General features: G+C 42.2%; 1 protein-coding gene across 1 annotated transcript in view; it reads right to left on the bottom strand.

Moving 5' to 3' along the window:
• Positions 1-412: 412 nt before the first annotated feature.
• Positions 413-22,748, bottom strand: part of PCNT (pericentrin) — an 82,234-nt gene continuing 59,898 nt past the window's right edge. The window contains 15 exon segments of the mRNA XM_018564603.1: positions 413-529; positions 4,140-4,279; positions 4,362-4,509; positions 9,213-9,283; positions 10,254-10,492; positions 11,093-11,248; positions 12,313-12,480; positions 12,632-12,725; positions 12,807-13,042; positions 16,120-16,836; positions 18,216-18,357; positions 19,272-19,494; positions 19,966-20,161; positions 21,651-21,815; positions 22,503-22,700. Of these exon segments, the coding sequence (XP_018420105.1) occupies positions 486-529; positions 4,140-4,279; positions 4,362-4,509; positions 9,213-9,283; positions 10,254-10,492; positions 11,093-11,248; positions 12,313-12,480; positions 12,632-12,725; positions 12,807-13,042; positions 16,120-16,836; positions 18,216-18,357; positions 19,272-19,494; positions 19,966-20,161; positions 21,651-21,815; positions 22,503-22,700 (2,937 nt within the window). The 3' untranslated portion in view covers positions 413-485.

The raw sequence follows: 22,748 nt of genomic DNA, 5'->3' as shown, positions 1-22,748 counted from the left end.
AAAAAATAATAATTGCACTGCACACCCAAAATGGAACTCCAAGGTATGCACTGATGCCAGGAGGAGTCGAATAGGTTTATAATCCATGTGGTCAAACCCTAGGTGTGATATCAGTGGGATCAGCTCAGTCTGTAGGAAACAAACTCTTCATCAAGGAGCAGCATCCATTGTATATGTTTTCATCAGCAATTGAAATATAATTTTAATTCAAAGCAACACGCAAATAAGAATTAGAACAGGTTTATTTTTCTGTACAAAAAAATGATTAAAAAAAGTTACAAAGAACTGGCCAACCAGTGATCGCCCATATTATTGTGCTGATTTGTGTGAGGGTGCCTTCTATTACAAAATTTATACATCATATTAAAAATAAAAATTTTTTTTACAGGTGCTAAAATGCTGTATATAAATAGATGTATTGCATAGTACAAAATAATAATAAAAAAAACACAAACAAAAAACACACTGAACCGCTCCCAATGTGCTTATTTCCGTGCATATTTAACACGAGGCAGTTCTGGTGAGGGGCCTGTGGAGAAAGATTTCAGCAATTAGGCACGTTTAAAATCGCACAAATGAGCTCTTATTAAGTGAAACACATCAGGGGGAGGAGCTCATATATTGTCCTGTGTAGCACCAGATCTAGCAATTGAAATATGCAACAGCTAAAGGTTCAGTGCAGCTCTCCTTTTGTTTAGATACTTTTTAATTCACAAAATGCATTGCTGGAAGTAACCTTCTCTCGTCCTCCCTGACAAATAAACCTACATGGCATAAGCCAGGTTAAAACACTACAATACAGGCAGTCCCCAGGTTACCAACAAGATAGGGAATGTAGGTTCGTTCTTAAGTTGAATTTGTATGCAAGTTGGAACAGATCCATTTTTAAGTGCAACTCCAGCCCAACATTTTTTAGTTTTGGACAATTTTGTGTAATAGGAACCAGACCCAAAAGGCAGGCACTCCTCATCGGCACAAGCACGGTAGCATTACAACTACTGAAATGCTGCGCGGTACACTTTGGCTGCAGCCTGGGACCCCCTGCTTTACAGTAATAGCCTCCATGTGTAAGTAGGGGCCGTATGTAAGTCGGGGACTGCCTGTACTAGCAAAGCTATCCTATATTAATATATTCATCCTGCTAAAGAAAACCGTGATGACAGAAGAATATGTAGGTTGCCACAGCTGATTTTTTTGAACATGCAGGTCGCCTGGTTTTTATGCTGAGCATCTAACTTCATTGCTGTCAAAACACTGACCTGAAAATGTATGCAGATAAGAACTTTTGACTTTTCTGATTTGCATTCATGTGCTGGATTAGTGATTCAATAGGGAATGAACACAAAGACAGCAAGGCATATGGCATATACTGCAGGAGGACAGCAGTGGCAGCCCTGATGATTCTCTCATGACTATTTAAAGTAACTGAAACTATAATAAAAGATAAAGTTGAAAGGACACGTTTTTTTTATCCGATTTCAAGGTGGCCAAAAAACAAAAACCACCAGAGACCCCTTGGTCGATAAATTTAAAGAGTTCTTGATCAATTTACACTAGGCTGCATCAACTGGCCATGACAGAAATTTGTAATTCGCTTGGAAAACTGATACATTTATAAGTGAGCTATTGCATTTTTAAATCAATCACAAACCACAGAACAACACAGTGTTGTTTGATATTTTAGTCAATTACAAATCACTTGCTGGAAAGCATTTTTGATTTGATTAATAAACAAAAAAAAGCTACCAAAATGGCCATACCTGCAGGAGCCTGACTGGGATCATTGCGGCTACGGTCCAGATCCACTCCAACTGGCAGCCTCCTACAGGCATGGCATATATCCACGTCATGTGGATTATCTCAATTTATAAAGATAACACACCAGGATAATAGGATTTCTTTTTACTTGCCTTAAAATACTTTTCTTGTGGTCGATTGAAGGACACAGGAATTCTTAGAATGTCAGGTTATACTGCCGTCTACAGGAGAATAGGACACTGGCAACAAAAAAGTAATTAGCCACCACAGGATAACCCTGCCCATACCTATCGTACAAAAATAAGTACAAAAATCCTATTTTCTTTATAGTCCATATTCAGGGACACAGGAATTCTTAGAATTCCTAGACTGTTGGGACATCCAAAAGACAGTCCAGCAGAGGGGTGGGTAACATAGCAAGAAAGGCTAACAAGCCCAAGAAAAGGACAGCCGAAAACTAGGGACTGCCTACAGCTCAAGGAGCTGCTTCAAGGACCGAACGCCTAAAGCTAGCATAAGATGAGGCCTGAAAATCAACCTGGTAAAACATAAGATAGAAAAATAGAAGACCAGGTGGTAGCCTCCCAAACTGGGAAAGATTGCAGGATGCCGAAATGAGCAAGAAGCACTCACAGATCTAGAAGAGTGAGCCTTTATAGGAGCGGGTGAAACAAGACCATAAGTTTGGATGATGGTCTGCCTGAGTCACCTAGAGATGAACAGAATAGTCGGCATACCTTTACAGGTCCATCCAGAATACAAATTAGATCAGTCTTTCTGAAAAAGCAAAGGCTGAGGGACCCCTACAAAAAGGAATTTGGGGGCTTATCTGCATGCATGGATTTGGCAGACTGAGTGCAAGACCTAGTCGGTGGGTTGGAGGGTCTTAATGAAGAAGTGGAGAAACAATACATTTTCCTGGAGTCTTTATTGCTTGTTTGTGTCTAGGTGCGAAGAAAAAAAAAAAAAATTCTCACCAGACCACCTGAGCAGGCTTGGTCTTAGACCAGTGTCTCAAGCATCTTTCCCCTACCCCGCGGTATAAAGATCCTGGTGTCAGGATCTTTACATCGTGCATAGACTGTGTATAGACATGAGGACGCCAGGAGCATTCCATCTGTGCAGCAAAAGAGTAGACCTGCTTCAGTCATCACAGAAGGATGGAGCTGGCTAGGATGATCTAGCGAGTGGAACTTTTTTTTAGCGCCTAGACAAAGACTTAAACATTGCAGTGCGGTGGTAGCCCCCCCCCCTGCAAGCGTAATTTTTTTTTAACTGGAGTTGTTAAACACAGAGAGAGAGAGAGGAGGGGGGAGAGAGAGAGAGAGAGAGAGGCTAGGAAAATAGGCGCTCTTGCCATAAGTAACATCTTAAATAAATAGTATCTCGAAACTATCTAAAAAGAGACATTGCCCCTCGAAGTGGCAATAAAAATCTACAGCAGCTTAATAGCCATAGGAGACTCTATATAATTTGTTGTGCGTGGTTTTTTGTAGGTGGCGCTTAGTAGAGTTTGCTATAAGCATGAAATGGTAAAACCTGAGCTTTTCAGCCAACTCAAGAAGCCATCCAGATTTAAAATTATCCAGCATGAATCTAACAGCACCATTGGCTGACTGGCGAAACGATACAGGATTTCATATATGCGGCATGAATCTACCAGCACCTGCTGATAGTAGAAATCTAGCAAAACTAGAAGTATGATGGTTGTGCATGGGGCTATCCTGTGCCTACTGCTGACTTTTTTGTTGTCCGTGTCATTTCTCCTGTAGGCGGCAGTATAACCAGACAGTCTAAGAATTCTTGTCCATCAATGGATGATAAAGAAAACAATTTTCAGCTGAGAACAATGAGCCCTAAAAATTTGAGTCACGTGGCTGAAAATAAAGATCCTTAAAGTTTTCTGAACTGAGCACGATGAGCGACAAAAGAAAAAAAAGAAAAAAAAAAGTTTAAAAACGGACTTTTCCCAAAGATGAAATTGCTGTTGATGGCAAAACACACGAAACCTCTGTACTTGTTTATTAAGTCGTTAAATGATTGAAATGGACCTTCAATTTTACAAGCAAGATTTCCTAAATCTAAGTAATGGCTACATTTGTGTTTCCTTCCTCCCCCCCTCCCCTTATTGTCATCTGGTGATCCATCTAGTAACACACTTCCTGTCTTAGGATGGCTCCAACTCTATGGAGGAGCAATGAAGACACCCTTGGACAGCAGCATTGTCATCCTGTGGAGAGGGTGGTGTTAGATGCACTTGCTATAAGAGAGCCAATGGACCCTGCCCCATTATATGAGAAGATGCACTACACCGTTAGACCTCAAAAATCATCTGGAAATACTAGCCTAAGGCAACATTTATTCATCTATTAGTATCTTACCATTTTGAAGTCCACCTAATCTCCGCTGGACCATCTCTAGATGATGGATATACTCTGTGATCGAATGCTCTTGATCTCGAGAGGTGTATGGAGAGGTGTATGGAGAGGTTTCTGGAGTTAGGGCAGGCGAGTGTCCAATTCTGACAATTTAAGAAAAATAAAATTCAGCGAAATTTCATACAGTCTCATGGTAATCACACAATTCGAAAGGTGTGTACTAACCGTCTTGAAGTCCAAGGCAATGGCCTTGGTGATGGAGTACCAATAAAAGAAGAACTATGGTTGTGACCATATGCCACATCCCGGGTTGGAGGAGAATTTAATGAAGTACCACTCAGGTGTTGTAAAACATCTGTTCTGTTAGTTTGCACTGAAACCAAACAGAAGAAAAAGTCAAATAACCACATTAGTCTGAAGAATGTTGTCAAAATCAGATATGGTAATGCAGTACAATAACAAGCTTATTCAGTAAAGCAAACACTAAAAGTACAGACACTCCTACACTGCCTTTTCCCCACAGCTGCTCTATTTTGTAACCTGAGCATCAGTGATGGCGGGGCAACAGGCCCTGTTCTGCTTGCAACACCACCTTCACTGGCCAGCAGTGGGAGGCCTTGTTACTACACAGTGACTTGGTGCTGCCTATTTCTCCTTCTCTGCCTGATAGGATGCCACAGCACTGCCAACCAATTTCAACTTCAAAATGCTCAGGGCTTCTGACAACATGAGCTTCCTGGCTCCTGTACCTAGTGCTTTGCCTTGGACTACTGCTCTTTGTTTGTCCCTTGCCTGGATAATGAAAAAGCTACTGATGAGCACCTGTTCTGACCCTTGCCTGAAGGTGACCCGCCCTGCTTCCTGATAGGTCGGGAAGCTGACTGCATGCCCCCTCATCACCAAGTGACGAGAGAGCATGGAGTCGGCTTCCTGGCCAATCGGGAAGCCGGGGGGGAGTCATTACCGGCCCCCCGATTGGCCAGGAAGCCAGCAAAACATCCAAACAATGAAGAGAAATGTCCTTAGGATGAACAGGAACCAGACAAGGAAGGTCAAACAATATTTTTTCATTTAAATGAAAGGAGAAACCACCTTGGGTAAAAAGGAAACCTTTTGTCTTAAAACAACTTTGTCCTTATGAATAACCAAATAGGGTTCTCTAAGGCAGACAACCCGAAAACCGCTCTAGCCGAAGTAATCGCCACAAGAAATGCAACTTTTTTTTTATAACAAGGACAAAGAAATATCTGGGATAGGTTCAAAGGTAGGTTTTTGTAGAACAGATAAAACCCACAAAAGGAAGAGGAGACCTAGCAGGAGGTGACACGCATGCGTGTCCCCATTCACACATAGGCGTTTTACATGCATACAGATGCGTAAAACATAAAAAGCCATGTAATCCTATGGGGATCGCACACACCTGCCAGTTCATACGTGCGTGCAAAAACACAGAAAAGTACATGCGATTTGGCAGATTTCAGCACGTTTTGTCCTCAACATACTGTGGGATAGCTGCAGACACGCGTTGTGCGCATCTATTAAAAACTCTGTTTAAACGTGTGCACAAACACATGCGTTTTTTCCTACATCCTTAAAATACACAAATCAAGAGTTACAAAGTATACTTCAGAATAAAACGACATGCACAATTTTGCGCAATTGCACTGGAACGCATGGCATTGCAGTACCACATGTTCCGATGCAGGCGATCGCACTGTGGACAGGAGGCACAGGCTACTACAAGTGAACTGAGGGGCTAAACGCCCAGATCGCTTGTATGGAACAAGCACTGCCTACTGAAAACAGATACTAAGAATATGGCCAGGACATTTACGCACGTCAGGCTGTCCTGGCGTCGTTGAAGTGGTAGGCTTTTATTTTTTTGTTTGCTTAAAGCCCATTTCACCGACAGACAGAAGCATAACTGTTATTATACAGGATTTATATAGCGCCAACAGTTTGCGCAGCGCTTTACAATATAAGGAAGACATTACAATCACAATACAATTCAAGACAAGATGGTAAGGAGGCTGTGAGGGTTTACAATCTAAAGGGGAGGGAGAAGTGATACATGAGGAGGTAGCGGTGTGGGGCTGAATTGTTTGAGAACGTGATGGTTGAGTGGTTAGGTTGAGGTGGGATAGGCTTCCCTGAAGAGATGTCTTAAAGGGATTGCCAAAAGGCAGTCAGAGATAGACGGACAGGTTGAGGTAAAGAGCTCCAGGTGATGGGAGAGACTCTAGAGAAGTCCTGGAGGCGAGAATGGTAGGAGATGATGAGGGAGCTGGAAAGCAGGTGGTCTTTGGAAGAGCGGGGGGATGGTTAGGGTGATACTTTGAGTCCAGGTTTGAGATATAGCCGGGGGCCGAGTTTTGGATGGCTTTGTAGGTGGTTAAGATTTTGAATTTTATTCTTTGGGCGACGAAGCCAGTGCAGGGATTGGCAGAGGGGGGTTGCAGACACTGAGCGGTTGGTTAGGTGAATGAGTCTAGCAGCTGCATTCATGATAGACTGAAGGAGGGATAGTCTGTGCAGAGGTAGGTCAATGAGGAGGGAGTTGTAATAATCAAGATGAGAGATCACAAGTGAGTGGATGAGTAATTCTGTGGTTTCATTGGTGAGGAAGGGGTGTATTTTGGAGATGTTATGAAGGTGAAGGCGGCAGGATTTGGATAGTGATTGGATGTGGGGGAGAAAGGTGAGGTCCGAGTCAAGGATGACACCTAGGACCTTGGCATGGGGGGCGCGGTTGGATAGTTGGGTTAACAATCTCAAGGGAAAGGTTGGGGGAAGGTGCATGAGCAGGAGGAAATATCATGAGCTCAGTTTTTGAAAGGTTGAGTTTGAAGAAGTGACATGCAGACTAATATGTCAGTTAGTAGACAGTGACACGCATGGACACTGAGGGGGTGAGTTGTGAAGTAGAAAGAGAGATTTGAGTGTCATCGGCATAGAGATGGTATTGGAAGCCATGTGAGGTTATTAGCTGACAGAGCCTTGGGGGACCCCTACAGAAAGACGAAGAGGAGGGGAGGAGTTAGAGTTGTATGTGACAATAAAGGAGCGCTTAGATCGGTAGGAGAACCATGAGAGAGCAGAGTCTTGTAGGCCAAACGAGTGGAGTTTTTTTGAGGAGGAGCAGGTGGTCGAATAGCAAGAGTAAGGAATAGTGGCCATTGTTTTTAGTTGTAAGTCATTAATGAGTTTTAAGAGGGCGTTTTCAGTGGAGTGTAGAGGGCGAAAGCCGGACTGTAAGGGGTTGAGAAGGTTGTTATCAGCGAGGTGGCGGCTCAGGCAGCTGTAGATGAGGCGTTCTGGGAGTTTGGAGATAAACGGGAGTAAGGAGATTGGTTGGAGATTGTTGAGGTTGGTAGGGCCCATTGAGGGATTTTTGGGTATTGGGGTGACCAGCACATGCTTTAGTAGGGGGAGGGAAAGATGCCAGTAGAGAGTGAGAGATTGAAAATGTGAGTAAGAGTGTAGGATAGAATAGGAGGGTGACCGAAGTAGTGGTGAGGGAACAGAGTACAGGGGGCAAGTGGTGAGGTGGGTGTCAGAGAGAAGCTTTGTAACCTCCTCTGTGGTGACAGGGTCAAAAGAGGAAAGTAACAAGTGTGATGGAGGGTCTGGTACATTAATAGGGGAAGGTGACTGCACAGTGGCAATCTGATCTGGAATTGTATCTATTTTGTTTTTGAAATGAATGCCAATGTCCTGGGCAGTGAGTGAGTTAGTGGGTGGTGGCGGAGGGGGACAAAGTAGAGTTAAAACTAGAAGAGTTGACAAAATCTGGCTGAGTGTGTGTTAGAGTGACTAAATAAGTCTGTTTGGCAGCACGGAGGAAGGAATTATATTTTAGGAAGGCAGCTTTATAGAGGGTGAAGTGTTGCAGAAGCCTAGTTTTCTGCCACAGTTGTTCAAGAGCGCGGCTATGTCTTTTTAGATGTGTGGTTTCTTTTGTTTGCCACGGTTGTAGTGGATGTGTTCTAAGTCTGCGTGTAATGAGGGGATCCAAACTGTCTAGGGAGGATGAGAGCAAGCTGTTGTAGACAGAAGTAGCCAGGTCAAGGGTGAGATTTTGTCATAGAGGTAGTCAGTAGCAGAGTAGAGAAGGGTCGAGGTGGCGAAGGTTTCTCCAGGTGACAGTGTGCCGTGTAGGGGGATTCAGGGTTGGGGACAGGGCAAGTGTCAAACTGACAAGGTTGTGGTCTGAGAGGGTGTACAGGACAGAATGAATGGGGCCATGTATCGTGAGATTTTGAGTGCAAACCTCCTTCCATCAGCAAGGGCATTGAAGATGAAACGTGGCTGGGTCTTTCAACATGACAATGATCCCAAACATACCGCCCGGGCAACGAAGGAGTGGCTTCGTAAGAAGCATTTCAAGGTCCTGGAGTGGCCTAGCCAGTCTCCAGATCTCAACCCCATAGAAAACCTTTGGAGGGAGTTGAAAGTCCGTGTTGCCCAGCAACAGCCCCAAAACATCACTGCTCTAGAGGAGATCTGCATGGAGGAATGGGCCAACATACCAGCAACAGTGTGTGCCAACCTTGTGAAGACGTACAGGACACGTTTGACCTCTGTCATTGCCAACAAAGGATATATAACATAGTATTGAGATGACCTTTTGATATTGACCAAATACTTATTTTCCACCATAATTTGCAAATAAATTCGTTTCAAATCAGCCGATGTGATTTGTCTGGATTTGTTTTCTCATTTAGTCTCTCATAGTTGAGGTCTACCTATGATGCCAATTACAGGCCTCTCTCATCTTTTTAAGTGGGAGAACTTGCACAATTGGTGGCTGACTAAATACTTTTTTGCCCCACTGTATCTCCTAATGAACGATAAAGACTATTGTTTAGATAGCAGTTTTTAATGTAATATTAATGCAAGGAAAGTTCAATGGCAATACAGTTAACTCTGTATAAACCTACTAGTATATTTAGAATATTACACTGAGAGGGGAAAGGTACAGAGAGACAATTCTAGTATTTATGTAGTAAAACAAACCAATACTTTAGCGAACAGCTAGTAAAAACATTATCTAAGGCAATGGCATGCAATATTTACCTTGAACTGCTGGCTCCACAACTACACCTTTCCGGCTATTTTTGTTCCATTTCCTTACCAGGAACTTTAGCCTGGAACAAAATGCAAACATTATATTTTTAAGCTCAATTAACCAGTTCTATTTAATAGTATAATACTTGTTGTACAATATTAATTTTGACACAAACTCCACCCAACATTTCATGATTTAACTGAGCATACAAACTTTGTAAACAGTACCCATCGTTGAACATTGTGCCCACTGAGAAAAGCTGCTGCTAGTTACATTTGCACTCAGCAAGATGACACTGCACCTAGAGCTCTGCAAACAAAGCTAGCAGCTTCTGTCCCTTTCCTGTGATCCCAAAGCATCAATGACCCTTTCCAGACTTACAGTTGAATGCTGCTAAGAGTAGTGCCAAGTCTTTTTTTTGTTTAGTTTAAAGGGTGCTAGGGTGTTCCAAGGAGGAAAGAGGGGGTTAGAGAGAGCTGAAAAGACTGTAAACAACAAAATTGGAGTTTAACGTATCACAGCAGTGCAATAGACTCGCATGCAGTGAACAGAACCAATTCAAGCTCGCAAATACTTTGTTACTGTACATTCATAACAAAACAATATTTTAAATCGCTGCCCTTTATATACAAATCCCCCTTCATGGTCTTAAGCCCGTGACACACTGCAAGCGAAGCCGTGCGGAGCAAAGCAAAGCTGTCAGGCACAGAGGATCGCATGCAGTATGTGCGCTGAGCGCGGCCTGATGAAAGAAAGCATCTTCAGTCAGTTTACGCTTAACAACTGAATGGAATTAGCATCCTGACGCACGGATTTATACATGCGAGCCGTTTGGCTGAAGATGAAATTTTTTCATCTCGGCACGCTCCATTATGCAAGCTGACGCACTGGAGTAAAAATGAAATGACACTGCACGCGAAAGTCCGCTTCACATGCAGTGTGTTACAGGCTTTAAACTATTAGGCGAGTTAGGAACGTGAAGCAACAGTTAACGTTACAACCAAATAAAATGCATATTAATGCTCAAAGGGACAGTGGTGCATCTGTACCTGGAGATGGCAATTACAGCCCGGACAGCTGATCGAAATCTGGTGAGGCCTGACGGTGATTTGGCAGGATACTGAAGGTCTGCAGGTGATGGATACACACCCATGCGTGCAATCAAGGACAATGTTGCTTTTTCACAAGCCTGGAATCCTCCCAAAAGGAGCAAGAGGTATTTCTTCTGGTACACTAGAGCTTTGCGGAAACTCTCTGCTCGGAGATATTTCCTATACAGACGCTGCATCTGAGAAAACAGAAAAAAGCATTTGAATTAGATTTTCAGAAACCAAGTTTAAATAGACTCTCCAGGGGAAGGTTGCAGCACTGCCCATAGCACTAACTCACACAGACAAAATAAGGTCTCTGTCCTTGACTATGATTTGTAATGTTGAGACATATTGTCTTGGTAGGGGAAGATTGTATCACAGGATAACATGCCTCTCAGTAACTGGAAAAAGTTTACATTTAATTTGTAGTGTTAAAAATGCTAGGGCAGAGCCTTACCAATCTTACAAAATGGTAACATTGATTGTCTTGTTGAGGCAATTACTTGGAAGAAGCTAAAATGTTGGTCTTCCAACCTCACCAGCTGCCTATTTGTGTAAACGATCGGCAAGACAACACCACCTCAGAACAGTGTCTGGAAGGGCAACATCATTGTTATTTCTCTCATGGCAGGATCCATTTAAACAAATCTGATAACGGTTTCACAAATGTACAGTACAGAAGAGCAGGAAATATCTACCTATATGATTATACTATGTAGTGCCAAGTCCCCAATGAATGGCAAGATAAAACCCTATCCAACATGTTAATATAAGGATGGAAAGTAGGAATCTATTACCTTGGAATTGGGAACATCAGACTGAGGCCTGTTCTCAATGGTTGCCTTGCCCAGCTCAGACTCTGCATTTTTCAGCGCAATCTGCAAAAGCCGTTTCTCACGGTTCCAGACTGCCCGTTCAGCCTCCAGCACAGAGTCTATAGAATCTGAATGCAACTGCATACAAAAGAAAAAAAATGAAAGAACTGATCAGTGCGCAAAAGTTTTAGAAAAGCTTTATAATAAGTGGTAACTCCACTTTTTTTTTTCTTTCCAACACACACACACTATGTAAACAAAAAATATTAAAGTCTTTCATTTTAGCCCTGACCATAATTAAATGGGGGAAAACAATAATTTACAAAACCACTATATATTACTTTTAAGTCCTTGTGTATTTCCATCTGAAATACCTACATACACTGGTGCTGCAAAATATATATATATATATATTTTATATAGTGTGTATGTATGCATGCATGCATGTAACCAAAAGTCACCTAGGTGTGACAGATTGTATATATTCAGGATGGCCCTGGTTTAATTCAATTGACTTTTTTTGGCGTTACCGTGGATTACAAATGACAACCTACCTATTGTAGGTTATTGATGGAGTCCCCTCCATAAATAACGGGTGTTCCCTGGACCACACGTTCTCCTCAGTAGTGTGGATTATAGACTATCGCTACCATCTGGATTTATGTTTTCGGAAGGGGCCGGGGTTAGCTAGCAGGCTGTCGGAAACGGGGATATATGTGACTGCTGGTGGGGCTTGTGTGATAACAGGCATCAGACATAGCACCTGGATTTCAAAAGAACTCTTGGGAAGAACTCTGACACCACTAAGTCTGAACCCAAGACTTCACAGAGCTCTTAAAATCATTATGGATATCGCTTCTGTTGTAAAGCCGACAGTCGGCTCTACAAGTTTAAACAGAGTCCCGGTGGCAAAAGTCACCGGGAGTCTGTTTAAACAGCCTCGATGCTGGCGACGTACACTGTACGTCGTCAGTCACGAAGGGGTTAATCTCAGGTTACACAGGCCTTCAAGCATATTTAGTTCCATTACAATAAAGCAAAAGACAACTGCCTATGCTCAAAGCATAGGCAGTTGTCAACCAAAAGTGACGTTTAGTAAGACAGATTGCCATAAAATTCTCATCACAATGTGTTCAGGCATTAGTCTGCGTGTTATTAAACAAAAGTTCACATTATCCAAAAGTACTTTGACCAAAACATACCTGTTCCTTTTTTTCTTTATATGGAGACTCTTGCAAGCTTGTGCTGAGTTTAGTGAGCTGACTTCTGAGCTCCAGCTTCTCTTTAGTCAGCTGAGACACCGTAGTTGCAAGCTCCTCGTTCTCACGTTTCAGAACATCAACCACAATGGATGGTGATGGAACAGACGTCTACAGAAAGAAAAAATTATTTTACCAACAAATCTAAATGAAGGAGCAACTAAATAGCACTAATATTACGGAGGCAAAAAGGACACACCAAAAAAAAAAAAAATCCCAACAAAAAGATAGGTAAGCAGTAAGGGGAAAAAAAAACACCAACCTGAAGATTTCCTCTCTGCAACTCTAACTTAAGTTGTGCTAGAGAGTCCAGCAAAGCTGTCACTTCTGCCTCAGTGGGGAAGCCTTGGTGTGCACTGAAAACAACACATTGTCAATTATTGTTTGATGCACTAGACCGGGTCATAAACAATTTGTACCAAAAAAAAAAAAGTTACCAGTCACTCTTCTTCGGCATCCATTTTTTCACTTTCAGTACAATATGAAGTAGTTGCTGCCAGACTCTCTGCAGCTGACTGGTTAGTGAAGCCAGATTTTTAGCAGGGCTGGCAATGTCTGTCCAGGTTTGGCTCTTTCTGGAAGCCAAAGCACGTTCTTGTTCTTCCAGATCGGCCAGCATGTGTTGCAACTCCTGAATACGTCGCTTATCTCGCTCATGTTGTAACTGTAAGTCCTAGGTGAAGAAAATGAAAAGTATTTTGGATACAGCCTTATGGTATTTAGTAAAACTAACTAGTTAAATATGAACTCCAAGAACAAAAAAACAACAACTTTCATTTCGATATACAGTAATACCTTGGTTTACGAGCACAATTCGTTCCGGAAGCATGCTTGTAATCCAAAGCGCTTGTATATCAAAGCGAATTTCCCCATAGGGAATAATGGAAATTCAGATGATACGTTCCACAACCCAAAATATAAAAATGATTACAATACTGTACTGTAATATAATACTGTACAAAATATAAAGAAAAATAAACCAATTACCGGTACCTTCGTGGCTGGTGTGAGGGGGACAAGAGAGAGGAGGATTATTGTGCAGGATGACTTTCACTATCACTAACGGAATCACTGCTATCTCTCGACTCAATGGAATCTTTTTCATTTTGTGAAACCTTAACAAGGAATCTATTCAATGTGACATCGCATTGTTGTTAAACAGACTCATCGCTCACACTGCTACAGCCTTATTCGGGTGGTGCTTTTCTACAAAATTTTGCTCTTATTGCAAGACATTGCTTGTATATCAAGGCAACATTTTTCAGAAATGTTTGCTTGTCTTGCAAAACACTCTCCAACCAAGTTACTTGTAAACCAAGGTATTACTGTATTCCTCAAAAGCTACAATGTATGTAAATCCATACTATGTGCCAAATGCATTTATAAACCCAGATAACAACTTTGTAAAGTAGCGAAGTTATTATCACTGTTCTACAGTCCTGCCCAAAAATATTCATTTTCACAATGTCTGCTGCTTCAGTTTGTATGATCGCAATTTGCATATACTCCAGACTGTTATGAAGCAAGATCAGATCAACTGCAATGTCCCTCTTTGCCATGAAAATAAACTTAATCCCCAAAAAAGACATTTGCACTGCATTTCAGCCCTGCCATCAGCTGGCATTATGTCAGTGATTCTCTCCTTAACACAGGTGTCAGTGTTGACGAGGACAAGGCTGAAGACAACTTTGTCATGCTGATTGAGTTATAACAGACTGGAAGCTTTAAAAGGTGGGTGGTGCTTGAAATCATTGTTCTTCCTCTGTTGACCATGGTTACCTTCATCATTGCTTTGCACAGAAAGACATTATGTCCCAGAGGTGTTCTATTGGATTCAGGTCAGGCGAGTGTGGGGGCCATTCAATGGTATCAATATCTTCATCCTCAAGAAACCGGCTACATACTCTCGCCACATGAGGTCGGGCATTGTCGTGCACCAGGAGGAATCCAGGACCCACTGCACAAGCGGAGGGTCTGACAATGGGTCCAAGGATTTCATCCCGATACCTAATGGCAGTCAGGGTTTCATTGTCTAGCCTATAGAGGTCTGTGCGTCCCTCCATGGGTATGCCTCCATAGACCATCACTGACCCACCACCAAACCGGTCATGCTGAACGATGTTACAGGCAGCAAAACGTTCTCCACGGCTTCTCCAGACCCTTTCACATGTGCTCAGGGTGAACCTGCTCTCATCTGTGAAAAGCACAGGGTGCCAGTGGCGGGCCTGCCAGTTCTGGTGTTTAATGGCAAATGCCAATCGACCTCCACGGTGCCGCACAGTAAGCACAGGACCCACTAGAGGACGTCGGGCCCTAAGGCCACCCTCATGAAGTCTGTTTCTGATTGTTTGGTCAGAGATATTCACACCAGTGGCCTGCTGGAGGTAATTTCATAGGTCTCTGGCAGTGCTCATCCTGTTCCGCCTTACACAAAGGAGCAGATGCTGGTCCTGCTGATGGGTTAAGGACCTTCTACGGCCCTGTCCAGCTCTCCTAGAGTAACTGCCTGTGTCCTGGAATCTTCTCCATGCTATTGAGACTCAGCAAACCTTCTGGCAATGTCACGTATTGATGTGCCATCCTGGAGGAGTTGGCAGGCCTGTGCAACCTCTATAGGGTCCAGGTATCACCTCATGGTACCAGTAGTGACACCGACTCTAGCCAATTGCAAATGCACGCAATTTTAAGGCTTGACATGTTTAGTGTCTTTTTACCCGACGTGACCCCATCTTTTATATTTTACCAAAAAATTGGGTAATAATAAATGTTTTATCATTTAATATAGGGGAAACTTTTTTTTTTTTAAATTTCGGTAATTTTTCCTTAATATAGTAAAAAAATAAAACCCCCAGTGGTGAATAAATACCACCAAAAGAAAGCTCTATCTGTCCCCAAAAAAGGGTATAAAATTCATTTCAGTACAGCGCTGCATGACGGAATAAATGTCAGTTAAAGTACCGCAGCGCTGAATACTGAAAAATGGCCTGGATGGGAAGGGGGTTTAACACCGCGGATGTCAACTGGTTAACAGTCAGAAAAGATGAGTAGGATAAAAAAATGTCAGTTGCCTCCACCTGTAAAACCATTCCTGTTTTGGAGCTTGTCTCATTGTTGCCCATCTAGTGCACCTGTTAATTTAATTAACACCTTTCATTAACACCAAAGCAGCTGAAACAGATTAACAACCCCCTCTGCTACTTAACTGACCTGATCAATATCCCAGGAGTTTCATTGACTTAATGCTATACTCTGATTAAAAAGTGTTCCTTTAATTTTTTTGAGCAGAGTATCTGGTCTTAACAGGTTTCTTAAGTCGTTTATAGCAAAACCCAAACTTATCTTTGCCTATATACATCTCATAGTAAAATCATGCAACTAGAGTGTTCACTCATCTCTTATAGTATAGGATGACACTGCTCCCTAACCAGATATAAAGATTCTTCTGTGCTTTGGCAAGTGATGGAGCAGCTTCTATGAAAGTGGCAGATGCACTACAATAGTAGCCAGCGGCAAAATCACCAATGTGACATGGGCACAGGAAGAAGAAGAAACTAAAGTTTTTTTTACTGTCTGCATGCTTTTTTCTGGGACTGACAGCATGCAATTGTTCATAACAAAAATGTGCATATTTCCCATTAGAGCAGAGAGAGAGTCAGATTGCTGGCCTACTAATTGCTGGCCTGTAAACATTGTTTGTAGGATTACTGCAAGAATCCATGTCAAAGACCACACCTAGTTTCTAGTTCTTACCATCATCTGCCGTTCCTGCTCTTCTTCTCGTGCTCTGCTAAGTTCTGTCTGTTTTGATCTGCCCATTCCTTTTTCACGTTCTTTTGCCCAAACTCTTTCCTCCTCCCGAAGGATCATTAACTGAGAATGGTACTGCTCTCGTTCATTCTGCAGCCGAGTTTCTCGCTCTTTCTGCTGCTCCAACACACTGTCCAATTGCTGTTTTTGACTTTGCAAGGCATCTAAATGTGCACGCAATTTAACTGCTGCCTCCCGCTCTCTTTGCATTTCTTCACGACAAGCTTGAATTTCAGATTCCAACTGACGCTTTGCATCAACAGCTTGTTTCTGTGTCTTCTCCATCATGGTAGCAAGGTCTCTGGCACAACGCCTTTCCTCTTCCAATTGATTTTGTAATGTTACTACTATTTTGTGTTCCTGATGTCGCTCTTCCTCCTGTCTGCAGAGCTCTTGACTTTGCAGTTGTCGAAGTTGCTCCACAACATTTCGCTCAAGGGTCAAGGCACTTGACAAGCTTAACGAGTACTGCTTTTCCTTCTCCAACTCAGTCTCCGTCTCTGACAATTTTTTGTGCTCCTGAGCAAGAAGAGCCTGACAGCGAGACTGTTCTATTTCAAGTTCTTTCCTGAGATTACTGGTGCAAGTCTGCTCTTGTAACAAAGCTGCAGAAATTTTTGCATTAAGCTTTTTCTGCTCTTCCAGGGACAAATAGAACTCCTGCAAAAATAGCAAATGAGATGATTAATTTAGAAGTGAATTACAAATAAGAGAAAATATCTGAATACTTAACTTTTATAGCTATGCAACATTGAACAGGATTTGTAAATTCTTTCATCTAACCAAGAGTATGCAGACATTTGTTAAAGTAGTTAAAAGCTTATATGGAATCTAATTAAAAGGCAAACCATCATATAATATATACTCCTGTATATAAAAGTCTTGTAAAAACGCTGCCAGTTAGATAAAAACAAACTTTATTCAATAGCAGAGCTGGGCGAAGGGCAGGCCAGCTACGTTGACTATGGAACAACAAGCATGCCATGCGTCGGAGCGGCATCCTGAAGGTTTAAATAGAAGATGAAGAGATGCAAACTGGCAATTCCAGGACGGATCTGCTTCCATTATTAGTGTAGTCAGAAACAAGATGGCAAGGGGACTCACGAGATACAGTATTTTGATAAGGGACAGATGAATGTAGTCCCAAAGTGTTACTGGTAATGTGAGCAGGTGCTTTAAAGTAGCTGTACAACTCTAAAGTGAGTTCTTTCTGTGCCGTTGGACCAGGGGGGCCCTCTTACCTGCGCTCCGGCGGGTGCGACGGAGATCGTAGGGTCCTTCTTGGGGTGAATTGGTGCCTGGCGGCGTGCTGCAGGTGTGCACATGAGCGCATGCATGACATGCGTGCGCATGTGGCACTGTCGTGGCTTCTTAGTTGCTTCGGGTGCTGGTCATTGCCGGGGAGGGGCTTGCGAGCACTCCTCCTCTCCCAGCCGTCCCATTGGTTCGCAGGGACCTGTGGCTTCCTAGTTGCCCAGACAACGGGGGCGTCGCTGGCTCCTGCTGGGTTTAAATTCCAGCCAGAGCCAAGACTTGTTGCAGAGTTATTCTGCCATTCCCAAAGCAGCTACAACGCCTCATTTCCTGTTTCCTGCCTCCCTTCCCTGCTATTCGGATCTCCTGGTTATCGACCCCTGACTTGCCTCACCGTTTATGATACTCGCTGCCTGCCCTCACCCGGACTATACTCTGACAACGCATTTTGGATTATCCTTTCTTGTACCTCAGCCTGGACTCTCCTTCTGGGATTGTTCCCTACTATTGGGTTCCAATCCAGCAAACAGGGGGACTTTGCTCCTTCCCTAACATTCTGCTCTGGTTACGATTTTCCCTCACTTTCAGTTTTGTTGACAATGATCACCAGAGCAAATGGATCGGGTGAATCCCCTAGTGGGGACAAACAGCAATTAAAAAAGACAAACAAACAGGGATTCCAACCTCTTACCACTCTATTCAAAACAGACTTGGCTTTAGATTCACCTTCATCTACAAAAAGAACGAATATTTGTTCATTCAGAATTCAACTTTCAATGCCTCACCTGCAGAGACTTCTCCTTGTATGCAAGCTTCTGTTGAATTAGATGTTTTCCTTCTTCAAACCTTTGACTTTCCACCTCCCGTTGAGTCTGCACTGTATGCATGAGAACAGATGCGGCCTCCTCTTTGCTCTCCAGCTCATTTCTACACAATTTTGAAATGGGGGAAATAAACAAAAATCTTATTATTGAAGTATTTTTTCCCCCCTAGTATTCAACCCTTCTGTAGACAGCCCACAGTACTCAGTTTTCCCACAACAATAGCAAACAAGTTCATTATGACATCTAAATGTTTACTTTCATATTTTAACCCGAAATGTATAAAATTAACAGCTAGAACTTAATTACTATGGACAAATTCTCCATTTTCATTTTATGAAGTTTAAGGAAAACCGATGTGATGAAATTAATCTCGGGGCAGGAATTGACACATGTGAACTGCAGAATAGGCATTGTGTTACAAGCAGTAAAACCATGATGAAGTGCCCACACAAATTTCTGACACACCCAATATGGGTTATTTAGTTATGATTGAAGAGGCTCACTGATATTGGTCAAAGTTTTCAGACCATCTAAAGTTCTATAGAGTTTTGGAAGAAATTGGTGACTGAAAATTTTCCTATTTCAGGGCAGTTACTATCATAGTGGTTGTGTGGCTATATTCAATAAGGTGTGGGATGCTTGGAGCAATCAAATTCTGCAGTAGACGCTGACCTTTATTATTTACTTATGTTAGGTCTTCTGTGACTGCCTTCTAAATTTTATCCTTCGTAGATGTGAGGTGGCTCTCGACTCTCCTAGGGACCACCCTTCTACATATTGCTGTGATCGTCTTAGGCTAGGTCTCTAGCACACATACCAACTGGGTGTAGGTCCCCTATTTTCTGGTAGACTGTAGGTTGTTGTGCTGTTGTATACTTTCATTGTAACTTATAAAATGCAATAAACATTTAAAAACATTTTTTATCTATCTTTTGTACTTAAGGAAAATGCAGAATGTCCAGCTTGAGAATGAATACAAAAACTACTTTGAGTAGTACCCAAAAATACTCATCACACCTTAGTTTGGATGATTCGATCTGCATTTCTTTCTGTTGCCTTCTCAGCTTTTCAAGCTCCAACTGCAGTTCCTCTAATTGAGAACGAAGTTGAGACACAGTAGATTGTTCCTGGAGTAACAGCTTGTGCTGCTCTGTGGACCTCTCTTGTTCCCGCAATAAGGAACCTTTTAAATCTTCAGCAATAGCAGCCTCTTGCTGTAATTTGTACTGGTAAAGCTCCACTGCAAAAGGGCAAAAACAGTTTATTAAGAAAGTCATATCAGCCAATCCTTTGAGCAACGGTTTACCCTTTGACTTTCCTTGGTGCAAGCACTGACCAGACCAGTTAGTTATTCTAGCACCTAAAGGTCCAGGACGTGTTATGTCTGACAGGTATTCGAAGAGTCAGGCTGAAGTGAAATGGTTATTGACAAAAATATGTATGTAGAGTGGATGCAGTCTGTGAGGGAACAGATAGATGAGCAACGTCTGAGAGTGCTTATCATCTATGTGTTCCCTCACGGACTGCATCCATTCTACATTAGTGAACCTGTGTTCCCAACTACTAGCTATCCAACAAGCTAGAAACAGATCTTTACACTTCATATAGACAGGTTAGGGTAAAGCTTAAATAAAGGTGCAACAAATTGCCAGAGTAAGTCAACTCCCTGGGAAGCTATTGGTCATATAGCCTCTTACCACTATGTACCTACCTTGCTTGCGCAGTTGGTGATCTTTTGTGTGCCCTTTTTCTTCAGAACTGGAGAGGGCATCTTGTAGTTGTTGCAGTTTCTCTTGGTTTTGAAGATGGGCCATTCTTAACTGTGCACGTAGATCTTGAATTTCAGATAACAGGCTGCTACGGTCCATGGCTAGGACGTGCTCCAAGATGAGGCGCTTTTGTTCCTCCTGAAAGCCAGAAGATTTAGGACTATTAACTAGACAAGCAGAATGCGTTTACAATGTACATAGTAAATTATAGTAAGGTGGGCCAAAAGAAAGAAAACACCATTCCTCTATAATGATAACGTACAGTAAAGTACTGACATATTACTTTGATCACAAATCCAAAAGCTAGAGTTTATGTTATGGCCAGTGGGCATAGTATTCTTGAAACACCCCTCTAGCCAACTGTACAGCCAGAACCTATGGTTTATATATACAGGGCATCAATTCAAGTAGGATTAAACTCTCAAACTTTTTTTTTAAAAATGGATCCAGATAAAGCAAATATACAATGCCCAGCAAAGTTTGTCTTTTTAGTTTTCCCTAAGCATTTACAGTCATGTTTCCAAACAGCTCCAAATCTGTCAACTCAACTTCCTGTCCAGTACAAGATCACAAGGGGCAGAGCAGTTTCCAACAGCTGTTCATCTAACCAGCTTAGAGAAGGGAGAAATGAATAACGGGGAGGAGGTGGACAGGAAGTGGTGTGCTCTGCTGTGCCTGTGTGTTTGTGGAGACGCACACAGCTTACTAAAACTAATAAGGGTGTGTCCATAGGACCCTGCAAGGAAAGGAGCCAACTTAAAACAGGATATCAGGGCCTGTGCTCAGGGAGCCAGCTAATTCTACAGGAAACTAAAACTTAAGATCAAGGAGCAGCATCTATTGTAAGCAATTTAAATCAGCATTTGAAATATTAAATGCAAAAGGTTTTTAATCTATCACTTTAAAGAGGAATTTTACCTAAATCTTCAAAACAGACATCTTTAGAAATGTTTAGTAATGACAATCTACAAACACATACTTCTAGATATTTGCCGGCTTTGTATTCTTTGCATACCTTTTTTTTTCCATCACCAGTCTTCTGACAGTGGCCATTTTTACTAAGGGCAGATTAATCCATCTTCCTTTACTTCCTGGAACTCTGGCACATGTGACCATGCACATCATCTCAGGGGAGGAAAATGCTTTTCCCTGAGATCTTGTGAGATTATAGATGATTTCCCAGCAATGCACTGCTGATATAACCTTCCCAGGATGCAATGGTTGGGCATGATGACATCATTTGTGCCAAAGTGGACCAGGAAGTGGATAAAAACATGTTTGTTTACCTAATGAATGATTTTAGATCAGCATTTCTATCAGCATGCACAGCTGCATGCTGATAACTTTAGTGAAAGGGGGTAAAGGTCCACTTTAAATGGCTCTGGGTACCCAGTTGGCCACAAGGACTTTAAAAACTCAGAGCAAAACAGCTGACCATGATTTAAGAATAAGCCGCCTCTTTCATTTTACAAATGGAGAAGTGATGACAATGCTTTACTTCAAGATTTCTGCATAGCACCTACTGCATTGTATATGCATCAACTAAAATGATGTCAATCAATCAGCCAGATATCTGGGGGAAAACTTTACAATAAATGAATTGTTCTGTCCATGGATTCTGACTCACCTGCTCCTTGATTAGGTGTTCTACCTTTTCTGACAGTGAACTGCGCTCTCCAGTGCCATGGTGAAGCTGTGACTGAAGTTCCAAGCGTAAATACGCTCTTTCACTTTCCAAAAGAGCCTGAACACTTTGCAATAAGTCCCTTCTCCAGTCTGAGGTAGAACTCTCCTAAAATATTTAAAGAACTCAAAGTTATGCTCCAAATTTAAAAATGAATGAACTGAAAAATACCAAGGTCTGTGGTATACGTACTTCCAAGACTTAGACACGCATTTTCTTAAAAACACACATTATTATTTACTGGGATAACTGATTGAAATGTTTAGGATTGTATCTAAATTAATCTACACTTGAAGAAATGCATAGGCGACTACAGTGATGTAGTAAAAGATGCCAAAAAATTAGGTGGGTGGTACAGGTGCACAAAATTGGTCTGCACTCCTGCTTATTGCTGAGGATCCTGAAGTAAGGGGTCCTTCTTATTGCTGAGGATCCTGGATCCTGCTTATTGCGGAGGATCCTGATGTAACGTTTTACTGTGCCCGATATCACTCCACGTACACTGAAGAGAAGTTTCTCTTTTCACGAGAGGAAAAAAACAGCACTCACGAAATTCATAGATTTTTGAACCATGCTGGAAAAAAATAAATCAGTGTGTGAAGAGACCTACTGAACGTTGAATGTACTCCTAATCACTGCAAATATTGGGCTGAGTGTGGTTGTCCTTTAACCCTTTCATTACCATTAACCTAAGTGTTACGGTGCAATAGAACTGCTTGCTGCCCTGAGTGATGCATGTTCACAGATCGTCTAGGTGTGAACAGGGACTAATGATTAGTAGTCAGGATATTCTACCTGGCTTCCTTTTCCTGCAGCCTGTGCCAACGCAGCGCTTAGAGACTGGATGGTTTCTTGCAGATTCTCTCGTTCTTTCAACCAGGCATCTCTCTGAATCTGAAGCGCAGTACTCTCTAGACTGGGAACCTTTGAGACAGGCCGTTCAGACAGTTCCAGAATCTGGCAGCTTTCCTCATGAACCATATTCAACATTTTCTTAAAGAAAAAAAAAAAAAATATAAATACAAAAGGGAAAATTTCTAT

The sequence above is a fragment of the Nanorana parkeri genome, unplaced genomic scaffold (genome assembly GCF_000935625.1).
Source record: "Nanorana parkeri isolate BGI_ZX_2015 unplaced genomic scaffold, ASM93562v1 scaffold765, whole genome shotgun sequence".
NCBI lineage: Eukaryota > Metazoa > Chordata > Amphibia > Anura > Dicroglossidae > Nanorana > Nanorana parkeri.
Note: the sequence above shows the minus strand (reverse complement) of the source record. Positions and strands in the feature narration are given on the sequence as shown.